The following is a 25,614-nucleotide window of genomic DNA, read 5'->3' on the forward strand; positions in this document are numbered from 1 at the left end:
CAACATATGTTTCCATGTGCTCTTCAAACTTGAAGAGAAGCCTTGACTGTTGACACACGCACCTGGCAAATATGAAATCCAAGAATCATATACCTGATGCATCGATATCTTACTTTTGTTGAACTGCTTAGTACATAGATAACGGACAGTATAAGATGTGCACATCTTCTCCTATTTATAAGTTTTTTTGATGTGAATTTTAACAAGCTATAGAAAATTTTTCACTTTTCTTTTTATGCAGCAGAATCTTCTATGATTAACTAGGGCTTTCTACAACAGTAATAGCAGAAAAGGCCTCCTATAAGGCATTGTAACAGCTCTTGAAAGCACAACATATTATAATATCATTGAGCTGTAAGTTTCAATCCTTCAACCCGTCTCTTAGATGCAGTCCCTTCTTCAAATATTTTCGGACTGGCGTAAATCCGGGTAATGCGAAATTTTTTTCAGTGGTACCATAGAAGTGGTTTTAATAACCTCATCGCATGTTGAAATCGACAATTAAACACCCAAAGCAGGCTTCCACTAGTTGCCGTGATTAGACTTCGTGCTATTTTCACCACATATTTAACCTTGGAATGACTAAATTATCCAAAGAGTACGTAAGTGACTCTTCAGACAGTGAACATGAGGTAGAAGACACCTTTCAAGTTCCCGCCGGTTATAAACAGTGTAAACATTTGAAGAAATGTGACCTTCCTACTAAAGGCGATCGCAAGGAACTATGGTTGTTAAAAGTCCCCAAATCACTAGATATATCGAAGTTAAAGGCTCTACCGATCGATTTTTCAGGTGAAGCCCCCACTGAAATTAAAGCGGCTGACAAGAAATACCTGGTTAAGGAAGATTTATCACAAGAGGTCGACCAAGTACAGAATTCGAAAAACAGTAAGTTCTCTGTGCTGGTGAGCAATGGTAAAGATAAACTGAAGGCTTCATCCTCGCTAATTGCAAAGTATTTCGATGTGAGCGAAGCGGTTGATATCCCAGCTATAGCATACAACAAGGTCAGAGTCCCAAGACAAGATGTGGTTAAAGTGGAAGGTCTCAAGGTAAGGCATTTTGCTACAGGTTTCAGTGCTGAAGAAGAAAGAGCTTCTCATGAGGACGAACCACCTTTAAAGAAACGCAAGAAGTCGGACGACACTAAGGAGAAGAAGGAGAAGAAGGAGAAGAAGGAGAAGAAAGAGAAGACAGACAAGACAGACAAGAAAGACAAGAGAGACAAGGATAAAAAGAAGAAAAATAAGGAAAAGGCATAGCGAGGCCTAGCAGAACCTCCTAGCTTTGTATCATAGTTCACAGTTGTGTATCAAGCCGCATCATGTAATTCAATTCAGACAATGAAACTTAATAGCTAGATTTCAAAATAAAATTGTGCATTAACATTACCTAGATAGATAGCCTAATCAGGCCTTATTTTGTATATTCTACCGTAATTCTACCGTAACACTCAGACCCGATCCGAATAGTCCTTCAAGATACCAGCCATATGCGTGTTGGTAATCTTTCCCTTTCTTTGTTTTCTTTTCTTGACCTCAACCCTTGTTGAACCCTGTCTTTTGATTGTCGCAGGGTCCACACTTGCCGGTTTCAAGCCAAGATCCTGTAGCTTCCGAGGAAGTTCTGGGCGCTGAGGCAATTTGCAATTCTCCCACATTTTCACAAAATCCTCCTCTATTTCGTGCAGTGGCCCGCCAGTATTGTACCAAACAAAACGGGGCGAATTATCCTTCTTGGTCCGTGACACAAGTATACGATGCTTTTTTTCCAGTTCATCTATAACATCATAGCATTGTGGCCAGCCGTCTTTCAGTTCCTTACAGGAAATACCTTTGAAAGTTACCTGCGTCCGCGTTAGTTTCAGCAATTCCTCAGCAGAGTGTACATCGTAAATTGACACATATTGCAGAGTATTCTTCTTTGGATCAAATTTAAACTTTGCCAACCCCTTAAGCATCGGAATTACATTGTTATCTTTGGGAAGCGACAAATAAGACTCAATCTGGTCAATAGGAACGGCCTCAGCCCGCTCCTGGATATATTCCGTTGCAATTAACATTTTGGTGGATAAATGTGTAGAATCTAATTTACCATTTTCCGTCGCACTAGGAGTAGCAGACCTCTGAGGAGATGCAGTACCAAGCTTTAGCTTTTTTGCAGCTGATACTTGGGCCTGATCAAGTCTATCATCGTTATCTTTTGAAGCCTCCCTTTTAGCAGCTTTTGTCGATCCATACGGACTACTTACCGAGCCCGAATCCTGATTTGTGACAACCTTCCTAGTTGTAATGACCGGAGCAGTTTTAATCTTGCTCTTGAATGCATTTAGGTTAGCCAACAGATCGTTACTCATCTTTTAGAACGCTTCAAAGACCTCCTAGGCTTGGTGTATGTATTTGTAGTGAATTCCATACAAATAGAACTTCAATTACATGGCACAGCACAACGGCCTTACCCGGCCGCACAAACGTACATAATGACACAGATTTTTATTTAAGAAAAATTTCGGCCTGGAAACTCGATGACCTTGTCAACACTTTTATTTTATTACATGAAAGCGTGTGGGCGGATTCAATTGGCAGCTGTTGCATCACCGCTCAATTGCTTGCAGTTGTGGCATTTCACTGGTGTAACTTGTTGCAATTGGCCTACACATGACGACCGTAATATCATATGTCCCTTACAGGACTGTCGAAGATTACACTTCTACCAACTTTAAAACCATTGCTGTTGGAGGTTACTTCCTTTCTAGGTTAAGTGACTCATGAAACGGTGATGACCTGAGGATTGGGACATTTCTACTTACGTAACTATACTATATACTTAGCAACACCTGTTGCTGTGTGTCATCTATTTGACTCTGTAGTTGCTGAAGAAGCTCTAGCGCGTCTCTGTTCAGCTCTGGGTTTGCACTGGTTCGTTCAACTATATTGGTCAGCAGCTGCTGTAACGATTGCAGCGCTGTATATTGTAGTAGACTGAACTCCGGTTTCTCAAATAATGCGGAATTGAATGCGGTTGTGGCACCTTTTGCACGTGCCAGCTTGTTGCTAACGCTGATCTTAACAAGCTCACCACACCATCTATAGGGCTCACTGTCTCTGTCTGAAGAGTGTGTTGAAAGCATGCGGACCGCTTGGCAGAAAATCTTCTGAGCGTGTGTAAGTGGGCACTCCATCAGGCTTTCCGGGAGCTTGTAGGAGTTCTCGGAAAGCAATTCATGCAGCTTGACGACAAATTCTTGGCTTTTTTCGATTGGAATCTGGCTCAAGCACCGATTCACATCATCCATACCAGACAGGAATGCTGTTAAACGCCAAAATAACTTCTGGGCAATACTTGACATACCCATGTAATTCTCCTCCCACTCACTTTTCCAGGAGTTATATACGTCCTTGCGTCTCGTTTTGTAGCATAGAATCAATGCATAGTCACGTCTGTATTTAGGACAGGAATCAATCGCTGCGAGCATCTCGTTCGCATGTGCTACAGTAAAATGCGGGTTAAGTACAATTCGGCACATCATATTCGGCGCCAGGCCTTCCCGATGGTACAATATCCGCTCCCACAGCAGCCTTAGTAGAGCATGGCTATTCCGACCGCAATCCCTGAGCCTTTCCTCAAATGACTTCGCGCGCATATCTTTATGTATAATATCCTTCAGGCTTCCAACCAAAACATCGTAGTGGGTTTCAACAGCCTTGACTTGCTTATTGACATCTGGCAGACCCTTATTCAACAGCTCAACAACCTGCTCTTCGCACTTCTCTGACGGTGGTCGAAGCAAAGAAGATAGCGTTGTACGGTTATTGGTAATATACATTAAAATACCCTTCAGGTCATCGTTCTTTGACTTAGGCTTTGAAGACTTTGAGGCCAAATACCCCAACACGCTAAACTTACGTTTTAGCATCGCCTTTACGCGCTTTGTTGGTTTTTGTTATATTATTAATTAGTGTCTCGCAGCGTTCGATTTATTTGGCGAGGCCGGTTTTTCAGCTCGCTAAATCAAGACGCTTTAATTCTATACTTTTACTGCCAAGTTAAGTTTAAGTTTGAAGACAAAGGATTGTCTTATATACTGAATATATTGTGTCTATTTCTTTTGGGGGGATATATTGTGGGTATTATTCTTAGAAGAGGTTAATATACTTTATTTGAGTAATTTCAACTCAATTCTACCATTGTTTTATAGTAGCGGTGTGCTATTAATTCGCTAAGAATCCCTGTAAGAATTGGAAAGAAGCTACCCAGTATATAGCTAGGGAACATCGTTAATGGTAAATCAGGAGATAGTGATTGAAGGTTTTTATTGGTAAAAATGGTGATTTCTAGGCCCACTACCCCAGAATTGACAAAAGAGTTAGACATCCCTAAGGATATTGCTAGTGCAATGCGGAAGTCATTGTCTCATGATTTGTTTGGAGGGGCAGGGATTAATGAGGAGTCGAGTCCTATTGGTACTCCAAAGATCAATACTCCTATATCATCGGACGCAGACAAAAGTGTAAGGGAGGCGGCTGTTAGCAATGGGTTTACGTCCGGTGGATTAACATCAAATTCTACGGAAGCATTCCCGGATTACCAGTTATGGAACCATTACACTTCTGATTTAAAAACAGGTGGTGCCACGACGACGACATCAAGCTATAACGATGTTCTAGAAATACTTCAAGAATGGGATTTTTCGGGAAGTCGGTCATCGAAAATAAAGAACTTTCAGAGACGGAGCTCTATTGAAGACGTTTTAAAAGTAAGACACTGGTTGAACCCGCGCTCATCATTTTCTGCCTCCTCTATGAATGAGCCCGAATTTACATCGTCCGAAAGGCACATTGCAACCCCTACTTCTGCTCCGAATAAAGCCGAGAGGTGTTGCTGGGTGACACTACTTTTGGGGACCGAGGACATAATGTCCATCTATGCGTTGCAGAACTCTATCTTAAAAAGTGGTTCTAAGTTCAGACTGGTGGTCCTCTATAGCGCAGAAAACGAGGCCATCGCCAACAGATTGTCAGCCGATGGGATTCAATGTCAGGTTATCCACCCTTTAACGCCAATATTTCACGGAGGGATGCCTGAACAGGCCAGGCCGACCTTAAAGTGGCCCCTATTAGCTCTCTGGAATACGCTATATGGCATTTACGACACCGTGTGTTACATGTCACCACACACACTCCTTTCAAGCAATGCCGATGAGCTTCTGGAAATAAATGATGAAATAGACAACGAGGTTTGCGTTCTTGTAACAAACAGCACTGCAACACCTTCCATGATGATACTAAAGCCTCATTGTGAGATACACATGGTTCTTGAAGAGTTTGTTACAGTCTATGGACTGGACTGGGAGAAGGTGAACAAACTAAGTTCAATGAATGACTGGAATATATTGGCTGAGCTATTTCCCGATTCATCCAGAAAAGTTGACATTCGGTATGGTGCTGACGTGAACAACATGACCGCCGAAGATAGCAGTTTTGTTAAGCTACTCGATTTCAGTCAAGCGAAACCGTGGTTGAAAAATGAAAACATTGACGAATTATATTGTAGGATATGGTGGAAGACTTTCCGTGATGCTACGAATGTCAAAACAGGTTCATATGAACTTACAGACTGTAGTAAATAGTTCTAACTAAGTCTTATTGGTGGGATAATAGACAATTTATATTAATACAATTCAACAATAAAAGAAATCAGATAGGCTGTTTTTTTATTTAACATATTTTCTTATTTAACATATTTTCTAAACACATAAGAAATAGGTGTACACCTGAGAATCTTTAACTCAACTGAAAACCTGTTGTGCATAAGCAATCCAACTAATTCTTCATGAAGTTCCCTTCAACTGAAAAGGAACAAGAGTTCGACAAGGTCTTTAAGGACTTACCACGTATTATTAACGAAGCCTGTGATGGTTATGACGAGCTTTATGGACACAAGCTTATTGCGGGATCAGATCCCGAAACTGCAAAGTTCTACAACGAGCAGTACGCAAAAGCACTATTTTTCAAGTTCGCCAAGGGCTATCAATTCGATTTCGATGAGGCTGTAAAAAACTTGACTAAGACTTTAAATTGGAGGAAGGAATTCAAGCCATGGAAAGCGGCTTTTGCTGATCAGCACAGGCAAGAACTCGAGGAGGCTGGTATAATAACGTATGATGCAAAAGCATCATCTAACACTAAAGTCATTACTTGGAACCTCTATGGGAAACTAAATAAGAATAGGCAGCTATTCAAGGATAGCAACGCCTTCGTGCAGTATAGAATAGGGCTTATGGAGCGCGGACTCCAGCTCCTGGATTTCCTGGACGACGAAAATAGCTACATGACGCAAGTTCACGACTACAGTGGCGTTTCCCTCTTTACCTTCGACGGAAACGTTAGAAAGTGTACCAAGACCGTTGTTGAAATGTTCCAATCGTACTACCCAGAATTGCTATACGCTAAGTACTTCGTAGCTGTGCCACGAGTGCTGAGCTGGGTATACGACCTGGTCAAGACGTTCGTTTCCGAAGAAACAAGGAAGAAGTTCGTAGTCCTGTCAGGCTCCGATAAACTAGGCGAGTCCGTACCTGGGGTCCCTAAGGCCTATGGCGGCACCATCAATAAAACGCTAGAGGAGATCTCCGTAAAAAACATCAAGCCTAACGAGTACATCCTTTATCTAATACAAAAAGATGTTATCGAAACTGTGGAGTGATTTCGGTACTCGAGAATCTTCTATTTTCAGCAGGCACAATGAGCCCCCCACAACATCCCATAAATTTACTTCGCTATCCAACCTTCCATCCGTTGAACAGCGTTGCTCTACCATTGTACCCAGCCTTCTCAACTCTCCCAGTAGCCCAGCAGGCGATATTCGTGGAGCAGTATTATTATGCATCTAATCGATATGCAGGGACATGCATAGAACAAAGGCTAAAACAATCAATGCATAAGATCGTAATGTACGAATGTGTACTTTTTTGCGTACGTCGATATATAGGGGAAACTTGTAGAACACAGCGTACGCGGCATTGAGAAACAGCAACAACTCAAATCACAAAGCTTTTTAATACCCGTGTGCTTTTCAACCGGACTAGAAACGAACCCGGTTAGTAATACAGTATAAATAGGTGCACAAATTTTATTATGCCATTTTACTCGAGGAAATCTAATGATATATTTAAAGCTCATAGCAGAATGTCAAACAGAGCTATAAGAGGGAGCCGTGGCTTGGCTGGTATTTCAAAAGGCGGTAACAAATCCAAAAACCAATGCCTTCGTGTAAGAGGCCGTCATTATAACCGTGGCTACGGGGATATACCAAGACATGGGATGGTGATAGATGAAGCACTGGATAATTTAGCTATTAATCAGACTAATACTGGGTTTTTCTACATAATAGAGGTTGCTCCTCCCAACCAGCCGGAGACAGATGGCTCTAGTCCAAGATATGATACGGAAGAATCACACCATCGAAGTGAGAATGGCAGCTCGGGGAGCCAGCGAAGTTTAGTGGCTTCTCGAAAAAGATTTCAGCATAGTAGGAGGCTGAGAAAAGCAGACAGATGTTTAGTCATCGATGGTGTCCCGGACCTTGAAAATGTTAGGATGGTATAGTTGTCTCTGGAAGGTACGAAACGAAGATACCCCGCCTGTGGAGAATGTATCTCGCAGGATTATGTAGAGTAGTATGATTTTTTAGGGTTATGATAATTGAATTGCAAAATCGTGGATATTTAGCTTATAAAAACACTTAATGCTGGGCACCTTGGGTGTCCGCGCTGTTCAAATGCGTCCTGTTACGCTGGAGTTGGCTTAATAATGATCACGTGATTAAGATGAGTTTGCCAAAAATTTTCTACCGGGACTCGCAAGTAATTTCCATCGTTCTAAAGTAATCACTAGCCATAGAGACATAAAGGAAGGCGTTCCTCTTACTTTAATACTGGTATATTCTCTTAGCTGAATTCTAAAAATGTCAGCAGATCATTCCAGGGACCCTTGTCCTATAGTTATTTTAAATGATTTTGGTGGTGCATTCGCAATGGGTGTGATTGGTGGTTGTGTATGGCACGGTATAAAAGGTTTCAGAAATTCACCTCTAGGGGAACGTGGATCTGGTGCTATGAGTGCTATTAAGGCCAGAGCTCCTGTTGTTGGTGGTAATTTCGGTGTTTGGGGTGGTCTTTTTTCTACTTTTGACTGTGCGGTAAAGGCAGTTAGGAAAAGAGAAGACCCATGGAACGCTATCATAGCTGGTTTCTTCACTGGTGGTGCACTAGCAATTAGAGGTGGTTGGAGACACACCAGAAACAGTGCAATCACATGTGCGGCTTTGCTTGGTGTCTTCGAAGGTGTCGGTTTAATGTTCCAAAGATATGCAGCTTGGCAGGCTAAGCCAGTGGCGCCACCGTTACCAGACCAGCAACCAATGCAAGCTTAATGTAGCAGCAACTTGTAATCAACTCTCAGCAGTTTTTGGGTGGGTAATTTTGAGATGTATACCGCAATGCTAGCCAGCGGCCTTGAGATAATGATTATATATTAGATAACCTGTACATAAGATTTAAGATCATAACTACTATGAACTTTGTGATAGAAAATGTTGAAACTATGTATCATATTTGACACTAGTGCTCTTAAATGCTTGTAGACTTTATATAATCCAAAATAAAAATCCAATAGAATACGAAATTACCATAAACTCTATTCTCTCATATGCAATTTGTCCAATTCTTTTGTCGTTCCTTCCGGTAGAGATGGATGCCTAATTATTTTCTTCGGTAAAGCTCCGGGAGGATACCATTCCTTGTCAAAAGGTTGTCCAGTAATAAATGGATGCAACAATGCTTGTTGAGGGGTCCAGCGCTCTAAAGGACTTAAATTTAATACTCCGTATAGAAACTGGATTAAACATTCCCTATCTTGCATTTCATTTTCCACCAGCTGCGGTACTCCGCTGATCTTTTTAGAGATTCTATAATTTCGGATAATTTCATCAAGTTTATTCCATTTAAAATATTGCTTACCAGTTTCCTCACTGGTATTGAAATCTTTGTTGTATTCTTTGACGGTTTTTAACTGCCATTGTTTCAAAGCAGGGTCCACTTTCTTAAAGAAGTTATAAGTATTCTTGCCCATTTCACACATCCATGGCGGAGGCACACCTAACATATCCACTATTCTCGTTATCTGGTTAAACTCAGAAGATCCTGGGAACACAGGGATACCTAAAAACAACTCCGCAACAATACAACCAAAGGACCACATATCAATACTGGTTGAATATGGAATACCCATGAGAATTTCAGGGGCTCGATAAAAACGTGATTGAATATACGTATAGATGGTACGCGTTTCCTCACAGGCAGAACCAAAATCAATTACCTTCAATTCTGGCCTATCGGGCGACACTAGCAACACATTTTCTGGTTTTAAGTCACAGTGGATGAATTTACTATCCTTTAGGACGCATAGAGAATCTAGTAACTGTTTGCAGAAGCTCTTTATTAAGTTCATAGACAAACCGTGAAATTTATTCTGCTTTAGCAATTCATAGAGGTTATTACTCAACAGTTCAAACACGAGACAGAGATGATTCTTATGTACAAATGAATCATGTAACCTTAAGAAATGATGCTTGTTCAAGGGATCAATTCTCTTATTTAGTAACTCCAAAATCTTGGCTTCCATGATACTCTGATTCAGATATTCCGGCTTGGATTTTACAACTTTAACCGCAACAATTTCCTTCGTCAACATGTTTTGGCATTTTACCACCTGTCCGAAAGTTCCCTGTCCAAGTATATCTAATACCAAATACTTTCGTTGTTGTTCCATACCGAGAACGTCATTGACGTACAATATATAGTCCCCATTCACATTATCATGTCCATTATTTAATTTACCTTCACTTGGTTTTGTTAGCAGTCTCTTTGGGTTCTTCGATGTCTGATATGAAAATTCATCCGAACATAAAGTGTATGTTATGATTAGTGACTTGGTTAATGCAATCAACGGCGAGATGGTTTTACTGTGCAACGATGCACGCCTAAACTTTGGTTTCGCGTTTATGATAGGATTCATGTCTTGTTTACCAGTTACCTTCCGCATTTGCGGTATAGCAACAAGACCTACCTGTCCAGAGGTAGATCCACTTCTCAATTGCTGTTGTATTTGGGAAGTCGAGGCTCCAAAAGTGTTTGATGTAAGAGGATACGCGCTCAATTTACGATGGGGCGGTATCACTTGAACGGAATTGAGACCAGGTGAAGTAGAGGGTTGATGCTGTTTTTCCTGCTGCGATTGCTGTTGCTGCTGATCTAGATATCCCTGGGACTGTATGCTCCCCACAACAGCTACACTTTGCCTCCTCTGCAACTCCGAATTATAACCTGAAACATGAGGAACATACTGCTGCCCAAAATCCGAATGTATGTGACCCTGTACTTGTCCATGTGCCCCAAACATCTCCAGCTGTCCATGGTGATGGAAATTTTGATCGTAGAGAAATGGATCCGGTCCTGCAGCCCTTGTTGGCGGTACTACGAGACTCGATCTCCTCCGGCCATACTGATCATCATCATCAAACTGTGTATTCGATTGACTAAATCCATATGATGACTCTTCAAAAGTAGTAGGCAGTTGCTGAAACGTAGATTGTCGTTTCGAAGAAGTAGTATTTGGCGATTGAGGTTCAGACCATGGATTCCTAAAGCCTTGCCGATGCAGAGGAGGCAACTGCTGCAAGGATATACCCGAACCGCCACTACTCTGATTATTCCCGCTATTGTTATTATTTAAATTGCCATTAGCATCTGTATATGAGTTAGTAGGAGTAACCATGTTACTACTCATGTTAAAAGCTGGATTCCATATGCTTTTCCTCTCTTCTTTCATGATTTAACACTATTATAGAACAATTAGGAAACCCAAGAAAGATACCTCGCTATTAGAGACGGTTAACACACCTTATTTATCGTATTTGTTTGTTATTTCTTGATAATTCTTTCATTTGAAGGGGTTCTTAAATGATATTGTAATTCTTTTATTTATTACGCCTTGCAAAATTTTAAAGCCTAAGCTCTATTAACGTCTACAAGCAGCGGCTTATACAAAGGATAAAAAGCACTGTAACGCCGCCCGTTGGTATTAATCATGAATATCTCTACGTCAACCATATCTACGAAAAGACACGGTCTAAAGAAAGTTATTGAAGAAGAAAATGCTGCTACATTACAGCTCGGCGAAGAGTTCCAATTAAGACAAATTAATCATCAAGGCCAAGAGGAAGATTTGATCGCATTGAACCTTAGTGAGGCCCGGCTTGTTATAAAGGAAGCCTTGCAGCATCGCAGGAGGTTGTTTAAACAGTGGAATAGTCAGGATGCGATTGACGTCGATGACGAACAGGATGAAGACGTTCATAATCAAACCCAAGAAAAAGAGTTACAGTCGATAGACAAGCTTTTAGAAAGGACTACAGGGGGCCAGAATCAAGCTTTGAAGCAGACGATGGCATACCTCATGAATTTCTCGAGGTTTAGAGACCAGGAGACAGTGACGGCGGTGACTCAACTACTGCAGTCGACTGGGCTGCATCCGTTCGAGATTGCGCAGTTAGGCTCGTTAGCATGTGAAGATGCCGACGAGGCTAAGACTTTGATACCCAGTTTGAACAACAAGATTTCAGATGAAGACTTAGAGAGAATATTAAAAGAGTTATCCAACTTAGAAACGTTATACTAGTTGTGTAATTGTTCCTGTTAAATATACAGAATGCGTTAAGAAGTAGTCTATACCATGAATGATTTTCCGGCACCCGTGAGCCACCATCGCTGCAGACAGCTACCGGGGGATAGGTCTGCCCTCATTTCCTCCTCACCCCAATCAAATATACACCGCTGTAGCAAAGCGCTTACATGTGGGGCCGGACCGGTCCCGTATGGGTTATGGAAGTATCCAATGTCCTCAAAGTGATGGATTTCATTAGCCTCCAAGAGGAGGGCAGCTGCAATTGAATGTACTGGCGCATCGCCCCACCTCTCATAATAGAAGCCGCCTTTTTTATCTAAGTAGTCAAAGTAACGTGTGTACGCCTCGCTTCTGAAGAAGTTCAGGTCGGCAATCTCAAAATTGGACCAGAAGTGGCACAAACTATAGGTATCTTTAGATCTATCATGTGATTCCTCTCCATTTGCGATAAACTGGTATGCATTCTTTGTATAATCTATCAAGTCCGGGTTCTTCTGTATAAATTCCTGAACTGTATCCCACAACGTCGGAATCGTCTCCTCATACTCATAAAGTGTAATGACGAATCCATACTTCTTTCTCCTTGTTCTCATGTATCTGAATGGATCATAAGCAAAATCACACAGGTACTGCACATTAGGCTCAACCCTAAAGTAGTAGTCATAGTTATCCAAGATGGACTGCCTGAAGAAGAACCCAGAATTAAACCGACACATATTTCTGTAAGACCGCGAACCCCCATATATAACATTGTTTTCTGTTAGGTTATGAAGAGCTTCTTCAAAGCGTGTGTCGTCAATCCATTCAGGCATATACCAGTCCTTGGTTGGGATAAGTCCATAATGCGTTTTACCACTAGCCATCGTCGTTGTGGCCTCTATAAACTCTTCATCAAAGGGTACCTCATTTAAAAACACCCAGTCATAATTGTACTTGTGATTGAACCGGTCTTCTAGAGACCTCATAGATTTTAGCACCCCAGTGAGCTCCCAATTACGACATAACATTAATAATGTCGCATTTTCTTTCATATATGGGACCTCATCGTCAGAATTGCTATCTAACACTGGATAAACCTCTATGTATGAATTGCTGCTGATCTTTGGGATCCCAATATCCAACCCATCTCTCCTGAGGCCATCGAATTTGTGCTGTACTTCGAAGGACCTTCGGTAGTATTCACGCTCTTTTAGCTGAATTTCTGATAAGTAATAAAACTTCACAAAGCAAGCAGCAATGAGAACGTGAAGGCAAATAACCACAAATAACCAGCGACTATTAGACTTCGTAGATACCACCATCCTCAAATAAATGGATGCTTAGGTTGTAGTAGCTGCCAATGAGTTATAAGCAATTTTGAAAAATATATTTATATATATGCAATTGTACAGTCTATTAAAGGGTTACCTCCTCCAATGGCTCTGGTTCTTTCGGAACTGGCGCCTGGTAGATGGGCAAACTCGTGCTATTACTGGTCTTCAAGAACAATGACCTTATTCCACCACGTACACATCCTCCTTGAGGTTTCTTGTTCTTGTCGCATAGAAAATCCACGACATCGCTTATGTTATGTAAGATGTCTTCAATACTGTGAACGCCAAGGCGCCCAACCCGCACATTCAAGCACTTATCAGAGTTTGGAAGGTAGCATGAATTCCGGCATATACTCCTTATCTGGGCCCTTACGTACTTGGTGTCGATCTCATCGACCATTTTCTTCTTTCCCTCTTTCACTTGACGTGATGTCTGCACTATAAAGGGCACTTTCTTGTTCGATTTGTAAAACGTAGGGCCCAAGATGTGCGGTAGGAGGTGGTGGACTCGATAATCTGCCACCACCATGTCGAAATCCTTGAATAGCTGCGTCAGCCTGGAACCTTTAAATTTCTTACGGAGGTTTTTCACACTGATAATGTCTGCAAACATATCTGCCGTACTTTCGTCTGCCTTAAGTGCATCACGATACATTGTGCTGGGGTCCTTGACAATCAGTAAAATGCGCAAGTCTGAAGGCTTATTCATTTTAGTGTGCTGCAGAGGAATAATACGGGGAACGTAATCATTTTTAATTCCTATCGGCTTGTTAGTGTTAATAACGAGCTGAATATAAGCATTATTGGAGATTTTTGGGTCCTTTTTGCACTGGTTTATCAGTGACTCGATAGCCTTCGTAGCTAGGCCGTCTTGATCAATCTGAAATGCCATTATTCTGCGCTATGAGGCTGTATTCAGTTCGCGATGAGGTACTCAGAGTTCGTAGCGCATTTTATAATAATTAATATGTTTCTATAAAGGCAGAAAAAATTCTACGACAAAACTATTAAAGCACTCATATTGAATTTATAAGCATTTGTGCATAACATCAAGCGAGAAATACACAGATATGATGGATACCATGTTACAAAGGATGAAAATAGAAGAACATCTACTTAAACTTAATAGAAAAACAAAGTTTTTCATGCTTAATCAAATAAGTCAGCAATGTTGGCTGGCAATTCTTCAATTTGAGTAGAGTAAAATCTCTCCAACTCTCTCATGTCACCAACATCTCTTTCAGTGACTAAGTTGATAGCAACACCCTTTCTACCAAAACGACCACCTCTACCAATTCTGTGAATGTAGTTTTCCTTGTTGTTTGGCAAGTCGTAGTTGATAACAAGGGAAACTTGTTGAACATCGATACCTCTGGCCAACAAATCGGTGGAGATCAAGATTCTGGAAGAACCGGTTCTGAACTCCTTCATGATAGTGTCTCTTTGAGCTTGTGGTAAGTCGGAGTAGATGGCAGAGACGGTGAAATCGTCGTCCGTCAATCTCTTGGTTAGTTCTTCGACCTTTCTTCTGGTGTTACAGAAGATAACGGCTTGGGTGACGGAAATAGAGTCATACAAGTCAGATAGACAGTCGTACTTGTAGTCTTCCTTCTCTACGTTAATGAAATATTGTTGGATACCTTCCAAAGTCAAAGCATCCTTCTTGACCAAGATTCTAACTGGCTTGTCCATGAACTTGTCAGTGACATCCAAAACTTCCTTTGGCATAGTGGCGGAAAGCAAGACAACTTGGGTAGTTGGAGGCAACATAGTGAAGATCTTGTAGATTTGTTCCTTGAAACCGGATGACAACATCTCATCTGCTTCATCCAAAATAAACATCTTGACGTGGTCAGTCTTGAAGTTCCTTCTCTCAATCATATCAAAAACACGACCTGGAGTACCGACAACAATTTGAGCACCAGCTCTCAAAGCCTCAGCATCTTCTCTTGGGTCAGTACCACCGATACAAGCGTGTACCTTGACGTCCATGTGTAAAGCTAAAGCCATAACAACCTTTTGGATTTGTAAAGCCAATTCTCTGGTTGGAGCCAAGATTAAAGCCTGTGGGGCCTTCAAGGTTTCATCAATTCTTTGCAAAGCAGCAATAGAAAAGGTACCAGTCTTACCAGTACCGGATTGAGCTTGAGCCAAAACATCGTGGTTTTCAATAATTGGCAAAATGGCACGTTGTTGGATAGCAGAAGGGTCAACGAAACCGTAACCGTAAATACCTCTCAACAAATCTTTCTTCAACTCTAATTCATCGAACTTGTGGATGATCTTGTCATAGTTGGTTTGGATTTCAGAATTTTCTGGGTTGGTGATACTGTCAGACATATTGCAATGCTATAATATTATCTTATAAACTTGCAGAGGTTAATGCTAGTAATTAAACGATTACAACTTCAGTTCTAGTGATGATTTTTTTAAAAGGGCAAAACGGAAAATTTTTCAGTCACGTATAACGAACAGTGAAGCGAAGTGGAGATTATATAAGCTCCTTAAAATCGTTGTTTTAAAGGACTAGATACGCTACTTAGAAGGAAAAACTCGAGTAGGAGGCGGCTGGTATGCCTCCCATGGGAATTGGAATGGCTTTGGAGCGGGCCCTGGTTTTTCTTTTGGCGGTGGAGAATTTTCGACCTGCGAGGTGTCACTGTCGCTGCTGATGTCGAGTCGTTCTCCGATATCTTGAGATATGGAAACGGAGGGCAAGGGAGTGGCCAGCACGGGTGTTGACGTAGGTTCAAGGGCTAATTCAGGACTGACAGGGCGCTGAGGCGGAGGAATAGTGATAGGTGGAGACGGAATTGCGATCTGTTTCCAGGCGTAGTCGTCACGGATGACTAGCTTATTAGCTTCTGGACTACTATCAGGGGGCGGAGAAGACCTGCTGGGATCCCAAGCAGGCGTGGAAGCCTGCGGAGGAGGGGTTGCAATGCGAGGGGCCTGGAGCTCAGGGATCTGCGTTTGCGCGGCTTGTTCTTGGGGCGGACTTGCCGTCTGCGGCTGTTGTTCAGTGCGCGGGGACGGGCGAGGAGAGAAAAAGGTGCTGCGTAAGCGATCGTAGACACGCCACCATTGAGCGTGGTAGGTACTGGACTGTGGCCCCTGGGTCCAAGGTTTTGGTCCGAGGAAGTGGACCGTATTGATAGCATTGCGAAAGAAATTGATAGCCGGCTTGTACTGATAGCCGGTCGTAGAAACCGGCACATTATATACAAACGGTAGCCTGATCCACTCGTTCGCGCAGCCAGCGTTGCGGTGACAGACCTGGTTGAAGGCCTGGTTAAGAAGGCCCTGATCCGCACCGTCGATGGAAACCCACTTTTCAACGCACCCGAGGAGCTCTTCGTATTTTTTAAGGCTGGGGACCAGGATCATTACGCCACTGTTAAACATATCTGGCCAACCACAATCAGGAGCAGCCACTAGCTCGTGGGCCTTTTGATCTTGAACATGATCGACCGCATCATAGAAGGCTGAATTTAGTGGAAAAACGTCACTGTCAAGATAATAGACTTTCTCATATTGGCTAAGTTTCCACAATTGCAGCTTGTGAAAGGTATTAGCTAACTCCGGTCTGCCCAATAATGCCAAATTTACGCGGTTTCTTGCATGCACATCCCTATTTTGCATCTCTTTGCCGTCAATTACCACGATATCGTCGTACAGCTTCTCAAGGACTTCTCTGGCTCCTTCCGAAACCGTTTGCAGTAACTCCGCTGTTGCCAATAGTACTAATTTGTACTCGTCGGTACGTCCGATCATAAGTTCCCTTACCCGATACGCTAAAGTGAAGGCACCGGGCACGTAATCGATGGAATATAATAGCGTAGCTACACCCACCACCATATCTTGCTTAAATTGATCTCTAAATGTATATCCAGAACCGTAAAGTTGTTGTTTCTGGCGCTGTTAACCAGAGTGACCCCCCCCTACTTAATGTTCGTGACATGAAACACGGCCGCGCGCCGTTATCACTATGTAAGGAAATAGTTACTCCCCACATTCACAAGCATAAAAGAGCAAATACGTTTGTAAAACGACTAGTATACTAATAATATATTAAACAGAAGCTATAAATGCCTACCTGTTCTAACGGGAGTAGCTCCAGACGTTAGACAACAAACCGTCGTTTTGAGCTAGTCTATTCAAGGAGTCATCAGCCTCACCTCTAGCTCTGACGTAACCGGACAAAGCGTAAGTGATGTATTCACCTGGAATAGCGCGACCATCTTCATCAACCTTGGCGATGTTGATTTGGACGGAAGCATGGTCCTTGGCCTTGATAATTCTGTTGGTAGCAGAACACTTTCTTGGAACGTATAGTTCCACCTAAAACAGATGTTAGTATGGATCCTTAAACCATTTGGGTATAACATTGGCACTCATGTATCATTGTAAAGTTTTTAAAATTTCAAGCCTCAAATCTTTGACCATTAATCAATATACCACTACATCATATCATCTTCAAAAACACATATGCACCAGTGGCAACGCCAGATAAACACCATTAACATACTAGTTGACCCTTGTCGTTTTCCATCTTGCTCTATCTTGATATTTTATGAAAGGTGTCTCTTCCCAAACCGATGCTGGTAACAAGTCGATACGGCTAGAAAACGTTTACTATGCTGGAGGTGCGAATTCCACCTTGCTAGGTCTGGATCACTATGTTGAAGCATTATGTACGACCATCCGCTCGTGCGTGGTAGGCTTTCCGGACCTCCAGATTTTAAAAACAGAAGCGGATGTACAGATGGATGGGGCAGAAATGTACGGATGTCAAACGCCAAGAATGTATGGGGCGCAGTCATAGTATGGAATAAGCTCGAACTGCTATCTATATACACTGTTTGTCATCCTCTGTCACCACTCGAGTATTTATATTTTAGCTCTAATAATCAATTAAAAGTGTTCGGTAGCTCTGACGGGTTGTAGAGAGCTATTATATATTTAGCGTGGCTCCTGGCCTATTTTTCGTGAAATTATGAACCGAGTTGGACATATTAATAAGGTCTTCAAGCGATTACCACTCAATAATCTGCTTGTAATTAGTACCCCATACCAGCTACAAACGGTGCGCTTCAAATCGAAGGCTGTCATCACTCCTATAAAAGAGTATCAAAGACTGGTGCAGATTGGTGATTTAAGAGATGACCCCTATCAGCGAAGAGTGATTAATTCGTTGTCTTACCTACATGAATCATTGCGTAAATACAACCCGCCTGAGGTTAGGCGACAAAATCCACTGGATCAAGTGGGGTGGCGGGGTAGCATACTAAGGAAGTTGTTCCGGCGGTCGAAGCCGCTTGCATATGACGCAGTAGCGAAGGGGATATACTTGTACGGTGATGTGGGGTGCGGTAAAACAATGCTGATGGATCTGTTCTATAGCACTGTTCCCTCTCACCTCTCGAAGAAAAGAATTCACCTGCATCAATTTATGCAATACGTTCATAAACGTCGGCATGAAATAGTCAAAGAGCAGAACTTGGATGCCCTAGGTGAAGCGAAGGGCAAGCAGATCGACGCGATCCCATTGTTAGCTGCCGAAATTGCAATGCAGTGGAGAGTGCTGTGTTTTGATGAGTTTCAAGTGACAGATGTTGCTGATGCAATGCTGTTACGGAGACTACTTGCATATTTGCTGTCCAACGAATTTGGTGTTGTTTTATTTGCCACCAGTAACAGACAGCCAGATGACCTATATTTAAATGGCGTTCAAAGAGACTCATTTATTCCCTGCATCAAGCTTCTAAAGGAAAGAACTGAAGTTGTATTCTTAAATTCTCCTACTGATTACCGTAAAATTCCTAGACCTAAGAGCCAAGTTTATTGTTACCCAGAGCCAGGTCAGCTGTACCGCTCTGAGGAATTTAAGAACAAACGAGAAGAACATGTTACACAATGGTACAATTATTTTGCTCAACTAGAATCTGATAATCCCACAGCAAAGCCAGAACCTCGGAAGACAATTCACAATTGTGTCTTTAACATCTGGGGCAGGGAGCTTGTAGTTCCAAAAAGTGTTCCTGGACACGTTGCTCAGTTTACGTTTAAAGAATTGTGTGGTACACCTCTGGCGGCCGGGGACTACTTAACGTTAGCTAATTCATACAAGGCTTTTATTGTGACAGATATTCCATATCTAACCATCTATGTGCGTGACGAAGTGAGAAGATTTATTACTTTTCTTGATGCTCTGTATAATAATAACGGAAAACTAGCATCAACTGCAGCTGCAGATTTCACCTCATTATTTGTGGAACCGGAAGATATATTAAACGATTACCAGCTGAAAAACAAAGAACCAAATAAGGTCATTGAGAATGACACAATTGATGACAAAGTTAAGTCGTTAGTATCAGAACATGGCTTTTCAAAAGAAATCGCAAAGAAATCTGCTATGTTTTCTTTGGACGAAGAAAGATTTGCTTTTGCAAGGGCGTTGAGCAGATTGTCACAAATGAGCACAACTGAATGGATCAAGAAATAATTTGTACTTTTGTGAATTGTTTAATTCACATATTGTTATACAGATAATGTTCTTTTACAATTATTTTACAATATTTGATCTGGATTGGTCTTATTTTCATTGCTTGAAGCACCTCCAATAACATTCGATGCTTCAAAGGCTATGCCTCCATCTTGTTTCGAAACTTTCTCGGTATCTATTCGGAAGGTCTCATTTAGCTCTCTCTTCAACTTTAACATGTCTTTGTAGGTCTCTTTATTGCCATTATTTAACTCAAATTCTTCCCAATATTCCCACAATGCCACGTTGTTCGTGGGGTGTAAAAGTTTAGCGCCAAAAGTAAGAATGCTTCGCACACGGGCGTATTCTTCCAGCGATTCTTCCATTTTAGCAAAATCTAGGACGAAGTTGGTGCACTTCGAATTAGGAAGCGCCTGGATGCATTCCTCATACAAATACCTGGAATTTATGTCCCCAAGGTTTTCTCGACATGTTATTAAACAAATCTTCCAAAGTGAGCATTTACTTTCTAACTGTTTCGTTTTTTGGCAACCAAGATGCAAAATATCCACAGATCGCTTCGCCATGCCATTGTTCTTTTCAAATTTACTGTAAAGGAGAAAAAATGCTTTGCAATCCAACCCATCGTCGGCTAGTTTCAGTGCTCTCTCAAATAAGTCTCGAATTTCTTCTTTAGACAAGGAGCTTTCCATTGCTTCTGCAAGGTATATATTCCAAATCTCAAATGCGGCCTCTGAAGGGAAGGTCTCTATAGCTCTTTCATAAACCGAAAACGATTCACGAACTTTTCCATATTCTTTTAAAGTATGTGCATAATCAATTAATATAGCAGGTGTTGCAATCTTTAGTTTAAACATATTTTCGTATGCTTCCTGGATATCTTCAAAATAGTTCTTGTAATGGTCCTTAACGTCTTTCAAAAGATCAAGTAATAAGGACCATAACTGAAACGACTTAAACACAATAGTCTGGGCGGGTATGTTTTTCTTAGATTCATAATCTTCCTCAAGCATTGCCGCGTTGGGAGGAATATCTAGTACTTGTTTTAAGGTTCTAATTGCGCTGTTAAGACCGACTTTAATGATTTCTAAACTTATCCACTTACTCCATATAACTTCAACATCGGATAGGAACCTAAACCCTACATTCAATGCTTTATCAAATATCTCTTTGGCAGTAGTGTAATCATTATTGTCCGCATATAGATGGGCATAATTAGCCCACAGTTTGCCCAGCTCACCCGGAACCCGCTGCTTACTGGGATCAAGGGTTCTAATGGCATCAGCATACACTCCTGCCTTGTCCGCAAGGTTTGGAAAGAGGCTCACCCGGTCCATCCAATGCTGAATTTCATTAGGTGTTTGTCGCAAGTGTAAATCATTCAATAAAATCGGGTGTCTGCTAATTAAATCCTCCAAAGATGTGCTATGGTCATTAAGTTTTTCCGCCCACTTCTCCTCTTCGTCTGGGTTTTCCTTGAGGTGCTCTAAAATTACTTCCAGTACGTTCTCTTCTAGTAACACCAAAAAATCATATATTACAGAAAAGTCCTTGCTCGTTACAGTAGCGCAAAGCTTATCAGCCAGAAACTTTGTAGCTTTCTCTAGTTCTCCTATTCTAACATAGTGTTTTGATAATGCGACATCCAATTGAGATGCTTGCTCCGGAAACAGTGCAGAACAACGTTCAATAACCGCAATAAGCTTCGTCGTTTGCCCAGTATAGTCCAATGAGGTAATATAAGTCAGGTATTTATCATGCAAATTTATTGCATTTTTCTCAAAACCTTTTAAAAATACACGTTTATCGTATACTTCCGATATTACTCGTTGGTCGTTGGTTCTTTTAAGTATGGGCAGTAACCGATCTATATCATCGGAAATCTGGGCGTATCGTGAAATCATATAAGAAGACCATATGTCCTTGTTATCATCCTTAAGGTCTTCTAATCCGAACAATCCTCTTCTTAAAAGCTCCGACAGCTCATTACCTTCATCTGGCTGACTGAATTCTTCGGGCAACACCGTCTTGTCAATATAGTCTATAACAGGTTCCCATACAACAGAATGGAACTCTAAAGAAAGTGTACGCAATGCGTCATGTAAAACCTCTCTTAAAAGCTTTAAGTCCCCCTGCAGGATGCAAAATTCCAAGAAGGCTGTCCAGACTTGGGGTACTTTGTTGCAATGAACCAAGCATTTCCTGAACAAACCGTTAACTTTCTCATATTCTTCATGATATGCAACGGCATTTGCAGAATTCAAATAAGATATTCTCAGCTTTAAGTATTCGTTCCATATATCCCAGTTATCTGGTATTTCAGTCAAACACCTTTCGTATATCCATGATAGTGCAATTGGGTTATCACGCTTAGAAGCTATGTATTTCGACCAATTTACAGCGTTATTAGGCTCTTGAAGAACGGAATACTCACACGCCAGGTCCTGATCTTTAACATAAGTATCCATAATCTCATATGACCCTTAAAATGCCTACTTTCGTACGTTTTAGTATAGCTTAGAGTGATGAGATGGTAAACTTTACAAGTCATGACTTACGAAGACATAAGTTTCCAGCTTTTCCTGAGAACGTAACTAAAGGGACAACATTCACGTTCATTTATATTATACTGGCTCCTACCATTTACATCCACCCAATAGTGCTTCATTCAGTATTATAAGTGGTCTGGTTTACCAATTGTTTTATAGTGGTGGTCGGTTAAGTTCCATATTAAAAATATAATGTCTACAAACAGAGAACAGGTGTTTCCCACACGTATGACCCTAGGGTTGATGAAATCTAAGTTGAAAGGTGCCAACCAAGGTCATTCTTTATTGAAAAGAAAGTCAGAAGCTCTTACTAAAAGATTTAGGGATATTACAAATAGAATTAATGAATCTAAACATAGAATGGGAACTGTAATGCAAACGGCATCTTTCTCATTGGCCGAAGTTACTTACGCTATAGGGGAAAACATTGCTTATCAGGTACAGGAAAGTGTATCTAATGCTAGATTTAAGGTGGGTGCTCGCCAGGAAAACGTCAGTGGTGTCTATTTACCTCAATTCGAGTCGTCTATTGATTCTGGAATCAATGACTTCAAATTAACCGGGTTGGGTAGAGGTGGACAGCAGGTTAACCGTGCAAAAAATGTCTATACTAAAGTTGTCGAGTCGCTTGTTCAACTAGCGTCTCTTCAAACGGCATTTATTATTTTAGATGAAGTCATTAAGGTAACGAATCGCAGAGTGAACGCAATCGAACATGTTATCATTCCTAGGACCGAGAACACAATCGCGTACATCAACTCGGAACTTGATGAATTAGATAGGGAGGAGTTTTATCGTTTGAAGAAGTTCCAGGAGATGAAGCAGAAAAAAGCTGCTGAACCCACCACAGTAAACGAGCAATTTGATACAGATGCCAGCACCATATCTAGTAGCCAGGACTTAGTGACAGCTGAGGAAGACGATGTGATTTTTTGATATCAACATATCTCGGAATGAACTACTCCGAAGTTAAAGTCATTCTCATATCCTCTTTGTTTAATGCAACTAGTCTTCGTGATCATTACAAGTCATTTATTGTTGTGTTCTTGACGCGATTAACGCGATCAAACCATGAGTCGCATATGACTTAAACTAATATAAATATAAATGTCTAATATGCAACATCATAGTAATACTGATGAGATTTCTATCGTTGAAAATCGTTAAATGACTGTCGAAACAGATATCATGAAGTTACTAATCATTTTGGGTATAGTCGCAGCAGCATCCATCCCACTACATAGACAAGGCATATTTCAGCTTCCTGAAGCCCAAGATTTGAGCTCCATGAATTTTGTTCCTGAAGAAAGTGTCTGAAATGGAGGGCCCAGATGTTTTCAATTTTGAAGTAGATAATGATGGAATCAAGGTTTACCCCTCAGCAGCTGCAGACTAATCTTCGGTACCAACAAAGACCGAAGACAATCTTTCGGAGATTGAATGAGCTTCCGCCACCCTATAGTAAATCCATGACTTTGAACTGTTTGGTTAACGAATTAGTTACTAAATCAACCCAACGAAACGTTGAATAAGCTTACGAAATGATTCACTAAAAAATTAAAGGCATTATTAGAAGCAGCATTGAGAATCTTTTTAATTCAAGAAACCAAATTTTATTACTATAATATATGTACAAGTTTAGTATGGTAAAGAAAACCCAAGCTATTCTTAAAGTTAAGAATTCTTAGATTCAATCATTTCGATTTCCGTTTACCTCTTGGTCTGTCTCTTACCTTCATTCTATTCTGGTTCTTTCCTCTTCTAGTCTTGTAACCCTTAGCCAATTGACCCCATGGGGACATAGAAAGCTTGTTGGATTTAGACTTACCTCTACCACCACCATGAGGATGGTCACATTTGTTCATTGCAACACCTCTAACTGATGGCCTAATGCCTCTCCATCTAGATCTACCCGCTTTACCTAGCGATGAATTCTGGTGGTCAATATTTGATACAATTCCGAGAGTTGCGCATGCTTCCAACGACACATATCTTTCTTCACCACTCTGCAGACGCACAATAGCCCTCTTCTTTTCAGGAATCTTGGACAACAAGCGGCCATATGCACCTGCAGAACGACAGAACTTTCCGGGACCATTTGGAACTACTCCGATGTTGTGAATAATAGAACCGATAGGAATCATGGAAATTGGCAAACAGTTACCTTTTTGGGAGGTTCGAACAGAAAGCATAGCAGAGTCGATTTTTCCACCCATTTCTTCCATGAGTTCCTTAGATATACCGTTTCTAAACGACTCCACAACGTCACCTTCCCTTAAACCTTCACACGCTAAAATATAACTGAGCTTTTCGGTACTGTTATTTTTCAGCAATGCAATATGGGCCGTTCTACCAGGATCATATTCAATTCTTTGAACAGTATGCGGGCCTACATCTTTACGGTAGAAATCAACTAGACGAATTCTTCTCTTGTGACCACCACCTCTATGCCTAACAGTAATCTTACCTGTATTATTTCTACCACCAGTACCTCTCTTTGCAACAGTCAATTTACGAACTGGCTTGCCCTTGTGTAGATATGGATAAATTGGTGCACGGTACCATCTAAGACCAGGGGAAACTGGTTTCATCTTCTTCATCTTCGTTAAATCCTTCGCAAGCTTACGTTTTCTTCTGATCAGTTCATCTTGCTTTTCCAGAGTAACCATATCAGACGTGTCAGGAACAATCTTCAGCATACGAGCTGTAACTGCATTAATACTTTGCACATTCTGATTCTCAGCTACTTCCTTTCTTGACGATATTGAAGATGAAAACAGCCTAAACTGAGATCTTAAACCTATACTCCGAAGAGTAAGGCTGCATCTCATGTAATTAGCCATTAGCATCCTTCCGAAAGCCTTGAATAATATCTGAGTAGCCTCACCGTTGGTTATTCCTAGCTCTTTGACACTTTTCTCAGCGCAATCTAAAGCTTTCTTCCAGCCAATTGTAGCCAAGATCCTAAAAATTTTCCAGCTCACTGAATACGAATGTGCATCTCATCGACGATTCCTAAACGCTAACACAACGCACAGGAGTGAGCTTATGTCTAGCCACTAGCCCCTGCTGCTGTTGCTTGCTTATGTTAGTTCGTGAAGGCACTTCATGCTACTTAGTATTCAAGATTACCAAGCACCGAAATCGATCTTTTTGTCTGGCGAAACGGGCAATTACAGTATCTGACAATCTATTTTAAATTATATAACAAGTCTAGGCTTCCAGTGTCTCCATTCTCTATTTCAGGCTGTTTCTATTAGTAGTTAAGGTCCTCTAAGTGTTCATCTTTATGCCCTATAACGACTTCACAATTTTCAACATTGTACGCAAATTCCGAAAACTATAAAAGGAGAGCTGATTTAACCTCTTTGGAAAAAAATCTTCCAATGTAAGAACAACATTGTTATTCGCATACCAGAATAAGAAGAGCTTTAAATGCTCGTAACTTGTCGTTTTAGGTGAATAGGTATTTGCCTGGATGTTACAAATAAGCTTTACTCATA

General features: G+C 41.2%; 18 protein-coding genes and 1 non-coding gene across 19 annotated transcripts; 9 read left to right on the forward strand and 10 right to left on the reverse strand.

Moving 5' to 3' along the window:
• Positions 1 to 578: 578 nt before the first annotated feature.
• RPA34 (DNA-directed RNA polymerase I subunit RPA34) lies at positions 579 to 1,262 on the forward strand (the record flags this gene model as incomplete). The annotated part of the gene is made up of 1 exon (XM_018134247.1): positions 579 to 1,262. One exon carries the CDS (start codon positions 579 to 581, stop codon positions 1,260 to 1,262), a length of 684 nt encoding a protein of 227 aa, XP_017989481.1.
• Positions 1,263 to 1,453: 191 nt separating this feature from the next.
• Positions 1,454 to 2,356, reverse strand: TFA2 (transcription factor TFIIE subunit TFA2; the record flags this gene model as incomplete). The annotated part of the gene is made up of 1 exon (XM_018134246.1): positions 1,454 to 2,356. One exon carries the CDS (start codon positions 2,354 to 2,356, stop codon positions 1,454 to 1,456), a length of 903 nt encoding a protein of 300 aa, XP_017989482.1.
• Positions 2,357 to 2,712: 356 nt separating this feature from the next.
• On the forward strand, positions 2,713 to 2,799 carry AW171_hschr84532. The gene has a single exon (XR_001930131.1). It is a non-coding gene; the product is annotated as an HHLSNR42 (small nuclear RNA).
• Positions 2,800 to 2,818: 19 nt separating this feature from the next.
• On the reverse strand, positions 2,819 to 3,916 carry SMT1 (Smt1p; the record flags this gene model as incomplete). Its single annotated transcript, XM_018134245.1, has 1 exon — positions 2,819 to 3,916. One exon carries the CDS (start codon positions 3,914 to 3,916, stop codon positions 2,819 to 2,821), a length of 1,098 nt encoding a protein of 365 aa, XP_017989483.1.
• Positions 3,917 to 4,324: 408 nt separating this feature from the next.
• IDS2 (Ids2p) lies at positions 4,325 to 5,629 on the forward strand (the record flags this gene model as incomplete). Its single annotated transcript, XM_018134244.1, has 1 exon — positions 4,325 to 5,629. One exon carries the CDS (start codon positions 4,325 to 4,327, stop codon positions 5,627 to 5,629), a length of 1,305 nt encoding a protein of 434 aa, XP_017989484.1.
• Positions 5,630 to 5,832: 203 nt separating this feature from the next.
• On the forward strand, positions 5,833 to 6,705 carry SFH5 (Sfh5p; the record flags this gene model as incomplete). The annotated part of the gene is made up of 1 exon (XM_018134243.1): positions 5,833 to 6,705. The coding sequence occupies one exon, from the start codon at positions 5,833 to 5,835 to the stop codon at positions 6,703 to 6,705; it is 873 nt and encodes a 290-aa protein (XP_017989485.1).
• A 431-nt stretch (positions 6,706 to 7,136) lies between these two features.
• On the forward strand, positions 7,137 to 7,607 carry AW171_hschr84536 (HHL280Wp; the record flags this gene model as incomplete). Its single annotated transcript, XM_018134242.1, has 1 exon — positions 7,137 to 7,607. The coding sequence occupies one exon, from the start codon at positions 7,137 to 7,139 to the stop codon at positions 7,605 to 7,607; it is 471 nt and encodes a 156-aa protein (XP_017989486.1).
• A 358-nt stretch (positions 7,608 to 7,965) lies between these two features.
• TIM17 (protein transporter TIM17) lies at positions 7,966 to 8,433 on the forward strand (the record flags this gene model as incomplete). The annotated part of the gene is made up of 1 exon (XM_018134241.1): positions 7,966 to 8,433. One exon carries the CDS (start codon positions 7,966 to 7,968, stop codon positions 8,431 to 8,433), a length of 468 nt encoding a protein of 155 aa, XP_017989487.1.
• A 263-nt stretch (positions 8,434 to 8,696) lies between these two features.
• Positions 8,697 to 10,889, reverse strand: YAK1 (serine/threonine protein kinase YAK1; the record flags this gene model as incomplete). Its single annotated transcript, XM_018134240.1, has 1 exon — positions 8,697 to 10,889. One exon carries the CDS (start codon positions 10,887 to 10,889, stop codon positions 8,697 to 8,699), a length of 2,193 nt encoding a protein of 730 aa, XP_017989488.1.
• A 258-nt stretch (positions 10,890 to 11,147) lies between these two features.
• On the forward strand, positions 11,148 to 11,738 carry RPB4 (DNA-directed RNA polymerase II subunit RPB4; the record flags this gene model as incomplete). The annotated part of the gene is made up of 1 exon (XM_018134239.1): positions 11,148 to 11,738. The coding sequence occupies one exon, from the start codon at positions 11,148 to 11,150 to the stop codon at positions 11,736 to 11,738; it is 591 nt and encodes a 196-aa protein (XP_017989489.1).
• A 47-nt stretch (positions 11,739 to 11,785) lies between these two features.
• Positions 11,786 to 13,045, reverse strand: YUR1 (mannosyltransferase YUR1; the record flags this gene model as incomplete). Its single annotated transcript, XM_018134238.1, has 1 exon — positions 11,786 to 13,045. One exon carries the CDS (start codon positions 13,043 to 13,045, stop codon positions 11,786 to 11,788), a length of 1,260 nt encoding a protein of 419 aa, XP_017989490.1.
• A 94-nt stretch (positions 13,046 to 13,139) lies between these two features.
• Positions 13,140 to 13,949, reverse strand: UTP30 (Utp30p; the record flags this gene model as incomplete). Its single annotated transcript, XM_018134237.1, has 1 exon — positions 13,140 to 13,949. One exon carries the CDS (start codon positions 13,947 to 13,949, stop codon positions 13,140 to 13,142), a length of 810 nt encoding a protein of 269 aa, XP_017989491.1.
• A 257-nt stretch (positions 13,950 to 14,206) lies between these two features.
• AW171_hschr84542 (HHL274Cp) lies at positions 14,207 to 15,397 on the reverse strand (the record flags this gene model as incomplete). Its single annotated transcript, XM_018134236.1, has 1 exon — positions 14,207 to 15,397. One exon carries the CDS (start codon positions 15,395 to 15,397, stop codon positions 14,207 to 14,209), a length of 1,191 nt encoding a protein of 396 aa, XP_017989492.1.
• A 195-nt stretch (positions 15,398 to 15,592) lies between these two features.
• AW171_hschr84543 (HHL273Cp) lies at positions 15,593 to 16,915 on the reverse strand (the record flags this gene model as incomplete). Its single annotated transcript, XM_018134235.1, has 1 exon — positions 15,593 to 16,915. One exon carries the CDS (start codon positions 16,913 to 16,915, stop codon positions 15,593 to 15,595), a length of 1,323 nt encoding a protein of 440 aa, XP_017989493.1.
• Positions 16,916 to 17,158: 243 nt separating this feature from the next.
• Positions 17,159 to 17,609, reverse strand: RPS21B (40S ribosomal protein eS21; the record flags this gene model as incomplete). Its single annotated transcript, XM_018134234.1, has 2 exons — positions 17,159 to 17,398; positions 17,586 to 17,609. The coding sequence occupies 2 exons, from the start codon at positions 17,607 to 17,609 to the stop codon at positions 17,159 to 17,161; spliced, it is 264 nt and encodes an 87-aa protein (XP_017989494.1).
• A 444-nt stretch (positions 17,610 to 18,053) lies between these two features.
• AFG1 (Afg1p) lies at positions 18,054 to 19,562 on the forward strand (the record flags this gene model as incomplete). The annotated part of the gene is made up of 1 exon (XM_018134233.1): positions 18,054 to 19,562. The coding sequence occupies one exon, from the start codon at positions 18,054 to 18,056 to the stop codon at positions 19,560 to 19,562; it is 1,509 nt and encodes a 502-aa protein (XP_017989495.1).
• Positions 19,563 to 19,627: 65 nt separating this feature from the next.
• Positions 19,628 to 22,030, reverse strand: SYF1 (mRNA splicing protein SYF1; the record flags this gene model as incomplete). The annotated part of the gene is made up of 1 exon (XM_018134232.1): positions 19,628 to 22,030. The coding sequence occupies one exon, from the start codon at positions 22,028 to 22,030 to the stop codon at positions 19,628 to 19,630; it is 2,403 nt and encodes an 800-aa protein (XP_017989496.1).
• Positions 22,031 to 22,303: 273 nt separating this feature from the next.
• Positions 22,304 to 23,047, forward strand: VMA8 (H(+)-transporting V1 sector ATPase subunit D; the record flags this gene model as incomplete). The annotated part of the gene is made up of 1 exon (XM_018134231.1): positions 22,304 to 23,047. The coding sequence occupies one exon, from the start codon at positions 22,304 to 22,306 to the stop codon at positions 23,045 to 23,047; it is 744 nt and encodes a 247-aa protein (XP_017989497.1).
• A 758-nt stretch (positions 23,048 to 23,805) lies between these two features.
• On the reverse strand, positions 23,806 to 24,960 carry RML2 (mitochondrial 54S ribosomal protein uL2m; the record flags this gene model as incomplete). Its single annotated transcript, XM_018134230.1, has 1 exon — positions 23,806 to 24,960. One exon carries the CDS (start codon positions 24,958 to 24,960, stop codon positions 23,806 to 23,808), a length of 1,155 nt encoding a protein of 384 aa, XP_017989498.1.
• Between the last annotated feature and the right edge of the window lie 654 nt (positions 24,961 to 25,614).

The sequence above is a fragment of the Eremothecium sinecaudum genome, chromosome VIII (genome assembly GCF_001548555.1).
Source record: "Eremothecium sinecaudum strain ATCC 58844 chromosome VIII, complete sequence".
NCBI lineage: Eukaryota > Fungi > Ascomycota > Saccharomycetes > Saccharomycetales > Saccharomycetaceae > Eremothecium > Eremothecium sinecaudum.